This window comes from Hydra viridissima, unplaced genomic scaffold (assembly GCF_058129835.1).
Source record: "Hydra viridissima isolate aposymbiotic clone 2 unplaced genomic scaffold, HvirCarnegie_v1 scaffold_1, whole genome shotgun sequence".
In the NCBI taxonomy this organism is placed as follows: domain Eukaryota; kingdom Metazoa; phylum Cnidaria; class Hydrozoa; order Anthoathecata; family Hydridae; genus Hydra; species Hydra viridissima.
This window is the reverse complement of record NW_028324300.1, coordinates 15053470-15068121: the sequence shown is the minus strand read 5'-3', so window position 1 is coordinate 15068121 and position 14652 is coordinate 15053470. Positions and strand designations below refer to the sequence as shown.

Below are 14652 nucleotides of genomic sequence, written 5' to 3'. Positions count from 1 at the left end.
TTTCCAGCATACTCCTTCTTTTTAACATACATTGGTGGGTTACTCTGAACCATGATGATAAGGAAACTGGAAGATTTTTATAAAAAAGTTGGACATGTAAATTTTTGTCGATACGAATAGACTCAGCAACTTCAGGTATGTGTAGTTCATTTTGAATAATTCTATGGAACACAACACAATCATCAAATTTTGAAAATAAATATCCTGCTGGTGAATCAGCAGCTGAAAGGGAATCAACATCTTTAATAATATCTTTTAATAAAGATTTCTGATATTCATCTTCTTGAAATATTCTTTTAGCTGGTGATTTTCTTGGTCCAGATATAACTGGAAGAGAAGCAGTTGCTATGCTAGCAGGGTATATTGTAGGAACAGGCTTTAGGTTATACAGCAAACGAAATCGTTTTTCTGATGCTCCTTTATGTACAAACTTTTTCTCAAAGTGTTTTAAACAGATCACAGATGATTTTGTGACAGTCCAGAAATTTCTATTTACAAATCTAATCCATAACTTTCTTAAATCATCATCTTTTGGAAAACTGAAAACTGGAACTACTTCACCACCTAGATAATTGGTACAACCAACAACACAGCATTTATTAACCATAATTACTATCTATTTATAAAAAGAAGCTATAATCAAGTATATGAGGTTTAGTTGATGTGAAGATATAGAAAACGCTGAAGTTTTTATCCTATGCCGGATATACTTATTTAAAATTTATAGCGCAATAATTAAAATATGTTAAGAAAGTTTGTCCATCCTACAGAATATACGTTTTTTAAACTGGCCTTCTATTTTTTTTCGATTTAAGCAGAAAAGAAGGCCGTGTATTTAAGTAGGCCATGCTCCAGTGACTGCTAGATGAATGTCTGTGTACTGATTGTCATAACTTTCTTCAGCGTTTTTATCTTCAGAACCTGATTCTGATGCAGTCAAGCTCGAAGACGTAGTAGTATAAGCGAAAAATGAATCCGAATCTTCAATATCATCATCTTCACTATCCTCACAATCTTCCATAATCATATGTGCTGATCCAATTGTGGAATATCTGTGTTGAGCTAATAGGAGATAGATGAATTTATAAATTATCTATTTATAAAAAAGAAATTACTCATCTATAAAACGCTTTAATTAATATACTGTGCAAAAAATTCGAAGTGTATACTAAAATGTTTTTTAATGTATTAAAAAAAATCTTATTGTGTACTTCAAATTTTTTTTCACATTTTTAATAACATACAGTATAATGTAGTTATCAAATATATTTTAGCTTCTAGTCTAAAAAACACTACAATTTAGAATTAAGAAAACAAAATATAAATTACCTTTTTTACTCATGATAACTGCCAATGTGCATGTGCAAAAAAATTGAAACACTATTTATAATAATAATGCATAAAATAAGCTACATTATTACACCTTTTCAAGATGTAAGTGGAACTTGAAAGTTGTAATTAAGAAACGTAAGATGTAATTGAGAAGATGAAAGTTGTAATTGAGAAAAGTTTATAATATGTTTCAAATTATGTATTGCGATTTCTTATTTACATGTTGGGTTTCTCAGTTACATTTTAAAAATTCTTAATTACATATTGTGTTTCTTAATTTCATATTGCGACTTCTAAATTACATGTTGTATTTCTCAATTACATCTTACGTTTCTTAATTACAACTTTCAAGTTCTCAATTTTATCTTGAAAAGATGTAGTCACTGCAATGAGTTATACTCATTACGGTGTTACGAGTACTTCGGTACTGGAGAAAAAAATTACAGCAGCCACAAACGACAACCAAGCTGTTTTCTCCTTTATATCGATTGTTTTAAAATGTTCTCTATCACTTTTAAAATAGAGGTTTTTTGGTCATCAAAAACTCCTGCTCTTTTTCCTCTATTGACAAACCTGGCAACACCCTTTGTTTTCATTTCTTCTGGTGGCGGAAGATTAAAATACCAACTCCATTATGGCTTTCGCCGCTGGTTGAGAGGCAGTAGCCTAAAGAGGTGGTCTCCAAATCATCTTACTTCCAAAACATCTTCTAACGGCGGCAGCCAGTGGCTACCGCCTCCCGATTGAGGGCGGCCTCTAAAACATTACCCCCAAAAAAATTTCTGGCAGCTGCTGCCAATTGGGAGACAGAAACCACTGGGAGCGGTTCCAAATCAACTTGCCATTAAAACATCTACTGACAATTGCGGCCAGTGGCTTCCGCCTCCCAAAAAGTCAGCCTTTCGGCACAAAGTTACTTAGCTGCCGGAAGGTGTTATCACTCTGGGCTTAGTTGTTGGCTGATAATTTTTGAAATCTGATGCATTATTAATCATTTGTTTGACGAAGCAAGTATTAGTTATTCTTAACCTACCGCATTTACCATGAAACGTCAAAAATGGTTTAATTAAAAGTAACATGATGATCTTTACATTACCACCTTCGTTACAAACGTACATTTTTTTCTTTCTTTTATTTAAGACCTTTACCGATCTTTTTTTAAAAAACTCTTTCTTTAAAAAGTCCAATGAATTTTGATAGCACGTTATAAGCTTTGGTACGTAATTCTGAATTTATCCTATAATTTATTTCGAATGTTGTTAACTTCGCGCTCAAAAAAACTCATGACTGAAAAAAATGATGAAATAACTTCGTATGACGCAATATAAAATCGCGCTTTAAAAAACTCACGGCTCACAAAATTCATACCGTAACTTAACTTTGCACAGCAATGGTATTGGTAAATGGTAATTGTTAACTTTGCACAACAATGTCAAAAATATTTCACTCTCAAGCAACTAATAATTTGAACTTCAAATGTAAATCACTTTAGAATCCGACGGTTTGGTTTAGTGTCAATACGAAACTCATGTAACAACAAAAATCGTGTTTTTTATACACGATTTCTCGCTACACGAGTATTTTTGTGTAAACATAGAAGTAGAATACAAAAATTATGTCTGCTGCACTTTTATCTGTGCAGCGGATCAGAATTGAACTCTAAAGTAAATAAATTGCTTAAATTTTTTATTATGGTATTGGTTTGAAGTATACAAAGTGACTTATTTGAATGGTAGTGCTTAAAGTGTCTATTATGGTATTAGTTTGAAGTATACTAAAAGACTTAATTGAATGGTACATTTGACAAAGGCAGTCTCCTCTAATAATACTTCAACATGCTATCAATAAAATAAAGAATTAAAGTTTAACAATCTGGTAAATAAAGTACTTTTTAAGCAGAAATTCTGGTAACTTTGCATGATGTACAAAGTTCACCTTAAACGTTGTTGGTCATCCAAAAGCAATACTTTCTAAAACATCGTGCAGATATTTTATATAAGCAGAGTTATTTCATACTTTTTTTATAGCTTTAAATAATTTCTTGTGTAACTCAAGGTCAAATTAAGTTATTAGTAATGTTTTTTCTAAATGTCAAGTCATTACAGAAAGGAGCTTAAGACCAGAAAATACAAAAGCTACACAGAGGACGATCTAGCTAAATGTCTTGAAGATGTAAAATCTGAAAAGCTGACACAAGAGCAAGCTGCTACAAAATATGGTGTTAGTCAAAGAACAATTTGTTACAATTTGAAAGGAAAGCATAACTTAAAACCTGGTAAACTGTATTATTTCTTTAAAACTACTATTATTAAAGGAGACTGCCTTTGTCAAATGTACTATTCAATTAATTCATTTTGATTTCCTATTGCTGAAGAAGACTCATGTTATTATGCATACAATTATTTCCACAGTTCTGATAGAAAAGTAAAAGAATATAAAGTCTTTCTTGAGACTGATTTAATCAAGTCATTTTTACAAAGACATCCGGAGCTAACAAATAAATTTGTGCCAAACATAAAAAAATCACGAGCAAATGTTTATGAAGAAATTCTAAAAGAATACATTTAGCATCTTACCAAAACTATACAAAATTTTTCCACCAGGGAACATATACAATTATGATGAAACAAATCTAACCGATGACCCTGGATTAAAAAAAAAGCTTTGTAAAAAGAGGCAGTAAATACAAATATAAGAAATAATTCTAAGACAAGTATTTCTGTAATGATATCAGGTAATGCAACAGGCAAACTTTTACCACCTTTTGTTGATTATAAGGCTACTAATCTGTGGTCAACTTGGTGCATAGGAGGTCCTAAAGGAGCCAGATACTTTAGTACTAAAAGTGGGTGGTTTGATGGAGTAGCTTTGAAGAGTGGTTTTTTTTCTATAGTTTTACCTTCTTTGAAAAAGAAGTTAAGAGTTAAAGTTCTGTTAGGCGATAACTTATCCTCTCACATCTCTCCAAAAGTTATTGAAGCCTGTGAAGAAAATGAAATAAAGTTTGTTTGCCTACCACCTAATAGTACACCTATAACTCAACCTCTAGATGTAGCTTTCTTTAAACTTTTGAAAACAGCTTGGTATAAAATTATCACAGATTATGATAAAGAAGTTCTAGAAGACAGCTTTAAGGTTTTCTTACAAGACAAATTTGAATATTTGGAATCTGTAGGAACTAATAAAAAAAAAAAAAAAGAAACTTTCTGTTCCTGCAGGTAAAAGTGTTAGCATTGAAGATCTATAAAAATTTAATGAGGGTTGTAATATTGCCTCTAAGAAAATTGCAAAAAGGAAGAAATAAGCAAAGCTTGGAAACTTTATAAATGCCAGAATTAGGCTTTCAATAAGGGTTTTTGAACTGTGGTTAGTTAATTTTGATTTTTTTTTAAAAAAAAAAGGAAATATTTAATTCTTTTTGCTTAAGTTTACCCAGACCCCTGGTTAACTTTGCACATTTTTTAAACAATCTTGAAAAACTATTCCTTAATTTAGAAATAAATTTAACAATTAAAATAGAATTTAGACAAAATATGCCATCCTACGAGGAAATATAAAATATCATATGAAAGTCTACTATACCAATACACTCACATTGTCAAATGCTGCTGCACCAGATATCTAATAATATATGTAATTGTAGTTGTTGTTTTCTGATATTTAGGTGTATGTGTGTTTGCAGGTGTGTGTATGTGTCTTAACTAAAAATTATATCAGTTAACTAACTCTTCTTTTATTTTTTTGATTTATAGCTAATGAGTTAAAAAATATATTTAAATAAAAGCAGTTCAATTGAGAAAGAAAATGGTAGATGTAAGAACTTTGGTTTTGTCCATGCAAACACGAGCAATTCCTAATGCTGGACTGTTACAGTATGTTTTTAAGTCCTCTTTTTTTTGGGTTTTGACTAATCTTAAATTATCAGGTCCATCCTCTGTATATTTGTTTCTTTACAAGTTCTTGCTTTAAGTCTATTTTCTCCTAGCTATGTTGAACATCAGTTTTTAAATTAAATTCTTAAAAATCTTTATACTACTTACATATCTATACTGTTATGTAACTGTTTAATTTTATTGGAAAATGTAGAAGCGACCTCCCATCTCAAGAAACAGATTTGTCGACTTTAGTTAACATTGATGTAAATTTGCTGCAGCATGAAGTTGCAAATGATGAAAAACAAAAGACCTTGGCTCCAACTCAGCATATTGCTCAATGTTCTGATGAAAATCCAGTTGCTAAATTACATCTTATTCCTATAAATTCTTTTCAAGTTCAGGTAATTAATTTATTTTGGTAAATGATCTTTCTATTGATATTTAGATAAATTTTTAAGTTCTTATAGTTAAGGCATAATAATTCATTTTTTATATGAAAAACATTTTTTTAACCCTTTTACAGTCGCTTATTTTTTTAAAATTACGGTTGCTGTAAGTCCAGCTTTTTTTTTTTTTTGAAGTTTCTAAATCTAAATGTTTAAATGTCCAGTGTTTTTTCAAAATCTCGATTTTTTTTTTAACTATTAGATTGAAAAATATTTAACTTTTTTTAAATTTTTTAAATTAAATTAAAAAATGCATTAAACCGTAATATTATGGCGTGGACATTTGAGAACCACTTTCAGTTTGCATAATATTAGGGCATTACTGTTAATGGGTTGGAAGCAAAAAATCATTTAAAATAATTTAAATTTTTTAAGCTCTTAAAGAGCTAAGGCATGATGAATACAACTGTTACTTAATAAATGAAGAATTTTTAGTTCCTTGATAATTTAAATCACTGATGAATTTTTCAGCATCAGTTTTAACTTTCTCTTTTTTTTTTTTTTTTTTTTTTTTTTACAGTAAATAAAAAAAAAACTTATCTTCAATTTTTCAAAATTTTCATATTTTTAAAATTTTCAACAAATCATACCAGGATCATTGAAGTTTTATGGATTAGTTTTCATAAAATCAATTTCTTACAATTCCAGAATTTTACAAGAAATGCGACTAATCTGTAATCCTTCAGTTGTTTATTTACAGCTTTTCATTTTTTTTTAGGAAAACATCAAAATTGTTTTCAAACATCCCCTGAAATGCAAATCTTTTGAATGCAAAACTCCTTTTTGCCCAGAGATTAAGTAAGTTCTATGTAAATTTTGTTTTCATAGTTTATTTTCAGAGATTGAGAGCCAGAATAAAAAACATAAGCTCCAGCTCCCTATTTTTTAATAACAGGTTCTAACTTCTTTAGGACATCAAACTCTTGTTGAAATCTCAAAAAAGTAAATGTATTGGCACTAAAATTCTGTTGATCATTGCATACAATAGTTTTATTGCATACCAAATTTATTAACAACTTAAAGTGGAAAAGAGGAAATAGAATAGAATTAATGGACTTTGGCTGACAGTAAAGGCAAAAGATAAAATGCTTTGACTGACTATTATATAAAAATTAAAAACTGTTCACTTTCAAAACTCATGTAGGAAAAAATACAAGTGCAAGTTAACAATAAAAGAATTTAAATTTATATTTTAAAAGTAGCATCTTTTAGCTTAAAGATGGTGGATATCTTTTTTTAACGTTTAAAAACTTTTTTTTACTTTTTTAGATTAAAATGATAAATTGATATGATATGATAAAATGATAAAATGATAAATGGTTATACTTGGGACAGCAGGGGAAATTAGGGCAAAAACGTTAATTTATTCTAATAAGTTTGACACCCCTGGCAATACCTATTTTAGTTAAACTATTAGATTAAATATCAACTTGAAATTTTAATTTTGTTTACTAAAAAAAAAAAAAACAACTAAACCTGCAGGTCTCCTGCTTTACCTAATGCATTCCCTACAATAAAGAGATTTTCATGATCACACGGAAAGATTTCCAATAATTTTTTACCAGATATTTTTACCAGATATCAATTAACATTTTAAAACCAGTTAATAGGGGGATTATATTTATATGCATGTTAGCCTTTTTATGCATTGTAGCCTCTCTATACTGATGGACTATCTTTATATGGATATACTGGGAAATCTGTATTATTAATTCTACTTTTAGTTTTTCCAGAAACCCAAAAAGTTTTCCAACAAAACAAGTTTAAAGAATATATATTTTTTGTTAACTAAATCATCAAATGACTGAAACAGTTTGATAACTGAAATGAGTGAAGAATTTTATAAATTATAGAAGCAGATTTCTTTAAAATAAATCAGTTTATTTGTATTAACAGCAAATAAAAGAAAAACAATTTATTAAGTGTTATACAAGTTAGTAAGAATGGAAATGAGTAATTTCGCATAACAAAAATAACTACACTAGTAATCTAAGTGTTTGTTTATTGAAGAGAATATTAAATAAATCTCATAAAGAAAAAAAAAAACAACTACAAGCTAACAATAAATCAATTTAAATTTGCATTTTAAAAATTTAAGCTGATGGATTTCTTTTTTTAATGTTTAAAACTTTGTTAAGGAAAAATAAAAGTTATTTCATTTACATATTTTGTATCTTTTATGGTTTTGCAGATATTTTAATATGCAATTTTTGAAAATTAAAATTCTATTTCTATAGTTAATTTGTAAGTTCAAAAGCATATTTAAGGTTGCTTCATAAAAAGCAAAACAATCTGGTGTTGGTGTAAAAAGAAGAAATGCTATAATTTTGTGCTGCAGCTGTAATATATGGAATCATTCTAATGGCTAAATCTCATGCTGCATCCTTTCCCTCTATTTCTGTTTGCCATTTAGCAGATATCATTTTATAGGATCCAGATAAACTCCAACAAGCAGTATTTTATTTTTTCCTTAAATTAGCTTTTCCACTTTGCATTGCACTCCTAATTCCTTAAACTATGATGTCATATATTTTGTGAGGGAAAAGTAGAAAAGAGTCTTCCATTCCTTGAAACACTGCTGAGGAGTTAAATCTTCACTTTGAATTTTTTCTGACAATATGTGGTTGGTATGGCAATTTTTTCAGAAGATCTACTAGTTCCTACACTGCGATAACATAACTTAGCAAATGTTAGTTTACATCTTCCCACAGTTCTTTTGTTCAGTTTCAATATTTAGAAGTTTTATTTTGATAAGAAAAGTAAAAGTGGAACAAATCTTGTTCTTAAAATGCAGTGAAAGCTTTTTATTTTTTTTTTATGTCTTTTAAAACTGTGCAGCAAAGACTTAAATTAAAGCACATATTGTTGCTAAGTGAAATTAAATGCTCAAACTTTGTGATAATATTTTCAGGCATCATCTCAAAGAGTTCAATAAATCTAAAGAACCAATTTTTCCTAATGAGAAATTATTAGTAACACATTCTGTAAGTTTCTTTTTTGTTGAATATTTTTTACTTTGATGAAAACAATCAGCTGTAATTACAATGATGATGATGAAGGTAGTGGTGGTGGTGGTGGTGGTGGTGGTGATGGTGGTGATGATGATGGTGATGATGGTGATGGTGATGGTGATAGTGATGGTGATGGTGATGGTGATGGTAATGATGGTGCTGGTGCTTAATGCTGAATGCTTAATCTAAATTAGTTATTTTTAGAAATTGGAAGCCTTAGCTGAAAACACTGAAGTTCAAATGAATTCTCATTTGGACTTCGTTCCTTTAAAATTTATTAGCAAAGGGGGATTTGGAGCTGTATATGACTGTGTGCTTGTTGGTAAAGATATAGGAGTGGCACGAATGGCTGTTAAAAAGGTGAGTTTTTCAAAGTAATATATTTTAAATTTTTCTAATGAGTTTGGTAATAAAATGTAAATGAAAAGCGCTAAAGTCTATCGGTTCTAAATTCACTAACAAAGTTTTTTATAATTTCTTAGTGAGATGTTTACTAATTATTTACTTTAATACATTCATTATTACTCAAAATATAATGGTAAAATGTAGAATTGCTAAAATTTTATTGGTAAAAAAAATAATAAATTTATGTTGAAACTTTTAACATCTTAACAGTATCATTGCCAGAAGAGCTTCTTTATTATCTTTTCTTTTCTTTTTTTTTTTTTTAAAGGTGATTGATAAAAAGTCCATAGATGCGATAAATACCTCCATGGGCTTACTCTCAGAACTTGGTGAATCTGCAAACATTGCTATTCCATTATTGGTTTTACAGTCTCCAAGGGTTTGCTATCAAGTGATGATCCTTGGAGGTAGATTTATTTAATGAATGTTTGCAAGTAAGTTAACAAATTGAATTATGTGCATAACAGATGTGCTCTACACCATGTAAGCTTAGTTGTCTGAAACTATAAATTATAAATAATTTAAGACATAAACAAAACATAATTGTTTTTCAATTATGTTTTGTTTATGTCTTAAAATATTTATAATTTATAGTTTCAGACAACTTAATAGTCTTTATTGTTTCTTTTTGTATGGTTTATATTTTTACAGTTTTTTTGATTTTATATATGTATATACTTTTTAGTTTTTTTAAGGTTCTTGTAATTAAATTGATTTAAATTGTGTTTTAGAAATGGATCTAAGATTTGCAGTAAAAAATTCTCTACCATTGTCAAACAACTTAATTGCTAGTTGGTGTCGTGATATTCTGTCTGGCATTAGTTCTATTCACAATAAAGATTTTGTGCATTGTGATTTAAAATGTGCGTGAAAAATTAGTTACTTTTTCTAGTTTAACATATAATCATAAATGAGCATTCCAGTTAAACGAGTTTGTTCTTTACAAAAAATCAATACTTACAAATTGGTACCATGTCACACTTTGACTCTTGGCTGAAAAAGCTGAACTGGAATGTTAAAAATGCTAACAGTAGAAAAAGCTACTCACTTTCTATCAAGTTTTGTGTTCTAGTTACATGTTGCTTACTTTTTACAATCTTGTTTTTTATTTTTATTATGATTTCATTTTTAAGTGGCAAACATTCTTATCATTGGTCACAAAGCAGTGATATGTGACATTGATAATGTCAAGAAAGATGGTGCCAAACTTGACGTTTATTCTAAAGATTTTGCTGCACCAGAGGTTTGTTTTTGGCAGCGTCTTTTTACCTATTGGATTGTATTAGTTTGTTAATCAAATGCAGTCCAATAGGTAAATATCAAACATGCAATATTACTTGATACAACCAAATGAATACATCAGATGTTTTTTTTTATTATTTTTGAATAAAATTTCTCACCAGCATCAGAGGTTTGTTTTTAGGGGCATATTTTTACCTGTTGGTAATTACAATTACATAAGATTAATATTACTTCACTACACCAGATGTTTCGTATTAAATTTTGATAAAATTTATCTTTTTTATCTTCCTTTTTTGTTTCTTGATGGAAATGTCTGGCTATTGTTTGTAACATCTTTAAAAAATGTATTCATATTAAAATCTGTCTAGCTTATGCAATATTTAGGTTTGACCTTGAAACTCCATATTGGCCTTTTAAAATGCACATGAAACTTCATGTGAAAGTTTTTATCTTTTCTGCAGAAAAAACACATACTTCTAAAAAGTCACTGTGTACTTAGACAGAGTATACATGTACTTTGAGAACAATGAGCATATGGAATGAGCTCATAAGTTCAAGTTGCTGGATTAAAGTTGCAGAATTGTACCAACAACATAATGTACATTATGAAATTCGAGCAATATTTGCTGAATTTGCTGATTTTTTGTTTTCAATCAACAACAGTTACAACCACTAGCCATTTGCTAAAACAACTTGCTAGGACAACCAAACGTTTATGAATACTTGTTTCTGGCAGTTGAGCCAAATCAATCATAACCTGCTTCATGTGACTCTGTCTCTCTCTCATTTTCTTTTTTTTTTTTTTCTTTTTCTTTTAATCTTTTCTCCTCCAAAAGTTATCAAACAATAAAGACAAAAGCGGAAAGTTTTGATTTCCTTGCCACAAGCGATAAAATCGGTAGTATAATGCACTCGGACATTCTCAATTTTTGAGAAGTGATCAAAGTTAGAGCTTTCGAGCATGTTCACTCATTGGTTGAGACAAACGTCCAAATACTTTAATCATTTGATGTTGTAAAAAAAAAAAAAAAGAACATCTTTAGAATGCAACGTCCTTAAATATTTTCCTCGATGTTTTAACCAGCAAAACTGTCGTTAAGTTTTTGCGGAGCAGTTTTTTTCTCTTAATTTACAACTTTCCAAAAATGTTATGATTATTTTGTAACAACAGTACTTATATATTTATGTAAATATTGATCTGAAAAATATATCTTTATGTTAAGGTATTATTTTACTTTTATGCATACTTTTGAAACATATTTCTTCTGATAATAAATTCATCTGATTTTGAGGTTACTTTTTCAGGTGAAGGATAATATAGCTAGAAAAGCTAATGACATTCATTGTTTTGGCGTGATACTAGCATCATTATGTGGATGTGATTTCCTTCTGTCAATTACAAGTAAAGAAGCTAGAAATAGACAGATATTCAAAGAAGCAGTGATGGAGAGAAACCAAAGACTGGTAAGTAATATTTTCACAAAGTGAATGTTGTGATTATCAATGGTGATTACCATTTTACTTTATTATTTCTATTGTTTATCTAAAAATAGCACCAGCAGTTAAAAAAAGACCGTAGAAGGTTTGCTAAAGTATTTCGCAAATGCACAAAGGTACTGCATTATGGTTTTTAGGATTATAGTGAATAACATTAAAATGGTAACACAAAAATGTTCAAAAGCTTTTTCTAAAATTTGTCATATTTTATACTTCATGCAAAGTGTATAAATTATGCAATTTGTATAAAATACTTATTTTCATTTAACTATTTTTAACACTGGCCTGTGTCAAAAATGTTTCTAGAGGTTTCTTAAGTGGTTCTTACTGAAATTTGACTTCTAAATCCAAATCAAGCATTCATATTGCTCAATCAGGTCTAGTTTTTGAACTTCAGGTTGAGCTCTCTAGATGGTCTTACTAGAGAGCTCAATGTCCATCTGACCCCAAATGCAAGTGGTTGTGTAGTGCTTGCTCGTCTCCATGTAACCAGCAAAGTACTGTAATTCCATTAGTAAAGTCCCTTTACCATGCATATTTCACAATAAGGCTGGGCAATCAAGACAAGCTTTGTCCCATATATTTATTGTAAAGCCTGTGTCATAGCCTTTAAGGTGCTGGAGTGAGGGCAAAACAAACTGTCTGCTATTTTTGCATGACCAATCTTCAAGGTATGATTATATTTACTTAAAAAAATACAGTTCTTGATAAAATCCAAACATATTTACAAAAATCTTTTTTCTATGGAAGGTATAGAGGATACTGATACATCTGTGACATATGAACCTTCATCATGTATCATCTATTATGATTTGATCAGAGATCATGGTCTTTGTAAAGAGAGCACACAACTTTTTTGCTTCCCATCTTAGTGAGAGCAACGTCCTCTCTAGAGAAGCTACATAGTTTTGGTTCAGAAATAAAGAAAAGTTTCAAAGGTTTTTTTGCAGTTGATTCTTCTGACTCTTTGGTATATTACAATGGTGTATAAAGCTCAATTGAAGCACTTGATGTTCTTTATCAACCAAGCAAATGGAAGCTCTTTATTGATTCTTTTAGCAGTAGCCTAATTGCAGTACTCTTACATGTTAGCAATAAAATGGTACCTGTACCTTCTAGTCATTTAGTACAGCTAATAGAGAGCCACAAAAATATGAAAGTATTGGTTAATGCAATCAAATACTCCAACCACAAATGGCTAGTATCTGGTTACCTCTAGATAAAACACATTTCATAAGTTTTCTTATCATTGTTAAACTTTTCTTTTAAAAAATTTTCACCATCCATAGGTAATTTTTTAGAAATAAAGTAGTATTATTTTTGACACAGTTTTTCGGCATGTTACACACAATATTCATATTGTCAAATATTTTAAGGAATGTGTTTTCCATACCTATTGCAGAAGGATGTGACACTTTAGTTTCTCCCTTCTCCTAACAAACTTGGTCAAAATTTTTTATTCTAAAAAAAGAAAATTCTTAGAAACTATGTAACTAAATGCGCAGAGATTGTTTCACGTTTTTTCAATAAAAATGTAATTTCTCCAGTCAAATCAAAACCATTAACACCATTGCTTTGTACCCATTCTCATACTCCCATCATTTACACACAAAGAAAACCCCACCCTCAGTCTTGGGTAAATTCTTTTTTTACAGTCTTGGGTAAGTTGTTAGTAAGTTTTAAGTTCACAGGAGTTAAATTGAGTCATAATTTGACTTTTTTTTTACAGTTTACAGATAATTTTAATGTATTAAACAATTTTGATGAAAATGACAGATTTGTTGGAAAATGATGTTCTTCAAAAAACAATGGCTGCACTGTATTCTGACCTGATTAAGAAAAATGAATGACATATTCAGATTTAGGAGGTCAATTTCATTAGAGATTACCTAGGAAGCCCCCAGAAACAGAATTGTTTTTTTAAACGCAGGCCAGTGTTATTAATCGGTTGCGAATATCAAGTGTTAAACGCTTTTTGTTTAGGAAAATCCTTCGGATAGACTTCTCATTAAAGATTTGTGTGCAAATCCTTTGTTTAACGTTGAAGTTGAAGCCGTATTAAGTGAGATCAATCAAATTCTTTTAAAAAGAGAAGCTATAGAAAATGGTTCCAAAGACGATCCTTTAAAAGAACTGTGAGTTAGTTTTGTTATTGTAAAAGTTCCAAGTTTTCAACTCGATTTTTTATCATTTAGACTCAGTCTTTCGTATTGCAGACGGTTTTTATTTGTTCAACTTCTAATGCAATTCTTAATTTTTTGCTGTATATTTAGAATGATATTTCTGTTGTTTTTTTTGTCTCAGTGTGAAGCAACTCCCTGAATGTTTCAGTGTGAAGCAACCCCCAAGTGTTTCGTGGTGAAGGGAGAACATGTCACTCATGTTTTTGCTGCCGTACATAATTTTTATCTTAATATATTTATCTTTTTTATTATTTTCTTTTTTTGTTTTTTTGATGAAAACTGTTGACTGTTTGTATCATGTTTGAACTGGAACTTTTTTGTTTTTTATTTAAAATGATTTTTCGGTTTATTTTTGTCTCAATGTAAGTCAGGCTTTGGAGAAATTCCCCCGTACGTTTCATTGATGGAACGAGATTGGAATTTTGTAATAATATATGTTGTTTTAGAATAAGTTTTGTGTCGTTTTCTCGCAGCAAACACGAAAAGTTGCAATAATAAATCTTTTCCCCCATAAAAAAATCTTTTGCCTCATAAAAACTCGCATTTAATTTATACTTGCTCATACTCCACAAAAATACCTCAACTATCGTCATAAAAAAACCGCTCAAACGATAATTTGCGAGATTTCTTGTTGAAAGATACAAGGAAACAACGACGTTAA

At 29.6% G+C, this 14652-nt stretch overlaps 1 protein-coding gene across 4 annotated transcripts; it reads left to right on the top strand.

Annotated features, from left to right (window-relative positions):
* The first annotated feature begins 5082 nt into the window (after window positions 1-5082).
* Window positions 5083-14442, top strand: LOC149893514 (uncharacterized). 4 transcript variants are annotated; one of them, XM_090087489.1, is made up of 12 exons: window positions 5083-5204; window positions 5419-5608; window positions 6372-6451; window positions 8565-8637; window positions 8869-9024; window positions 9338-9476; window positions 9801-9932; window positions 10203-10312; window positions 11617-11775; window positions 11865-11924; window positions 13792-13943; window positions 14113-14442. In XM_090087489.1, exons 1-12 carry the CDS (start codon window positions 5137-5139, stop codon window positions 14168-14170), a joined length of 1377 nt encoding a protein of 458 aa, XP_089943615.1. In that variant the 5' UTR covers window positions 5083-5136; the 3' UTR covers window positions 14171-14442. The 4 variants fall into 4 exon arrangements, with proteins under 4 accessions (XP_089943615.1, XP_089943621.1, XP_089943626.1 ...); XM_090087495.1 differs by lacking the exon at window positions 6372-6451; XM_090087500.1 differs by lacking the exons at window positions 10203-10312; window positions 11617-11775; window positions 11865-11924; window positions 13792-13943; window positions 14113-14442 and having other exon boundaries at window positions 9338-9503; window positions 9801-9921.
* Window positions 14443-14652: the final 210 nt, after the last annotated feature.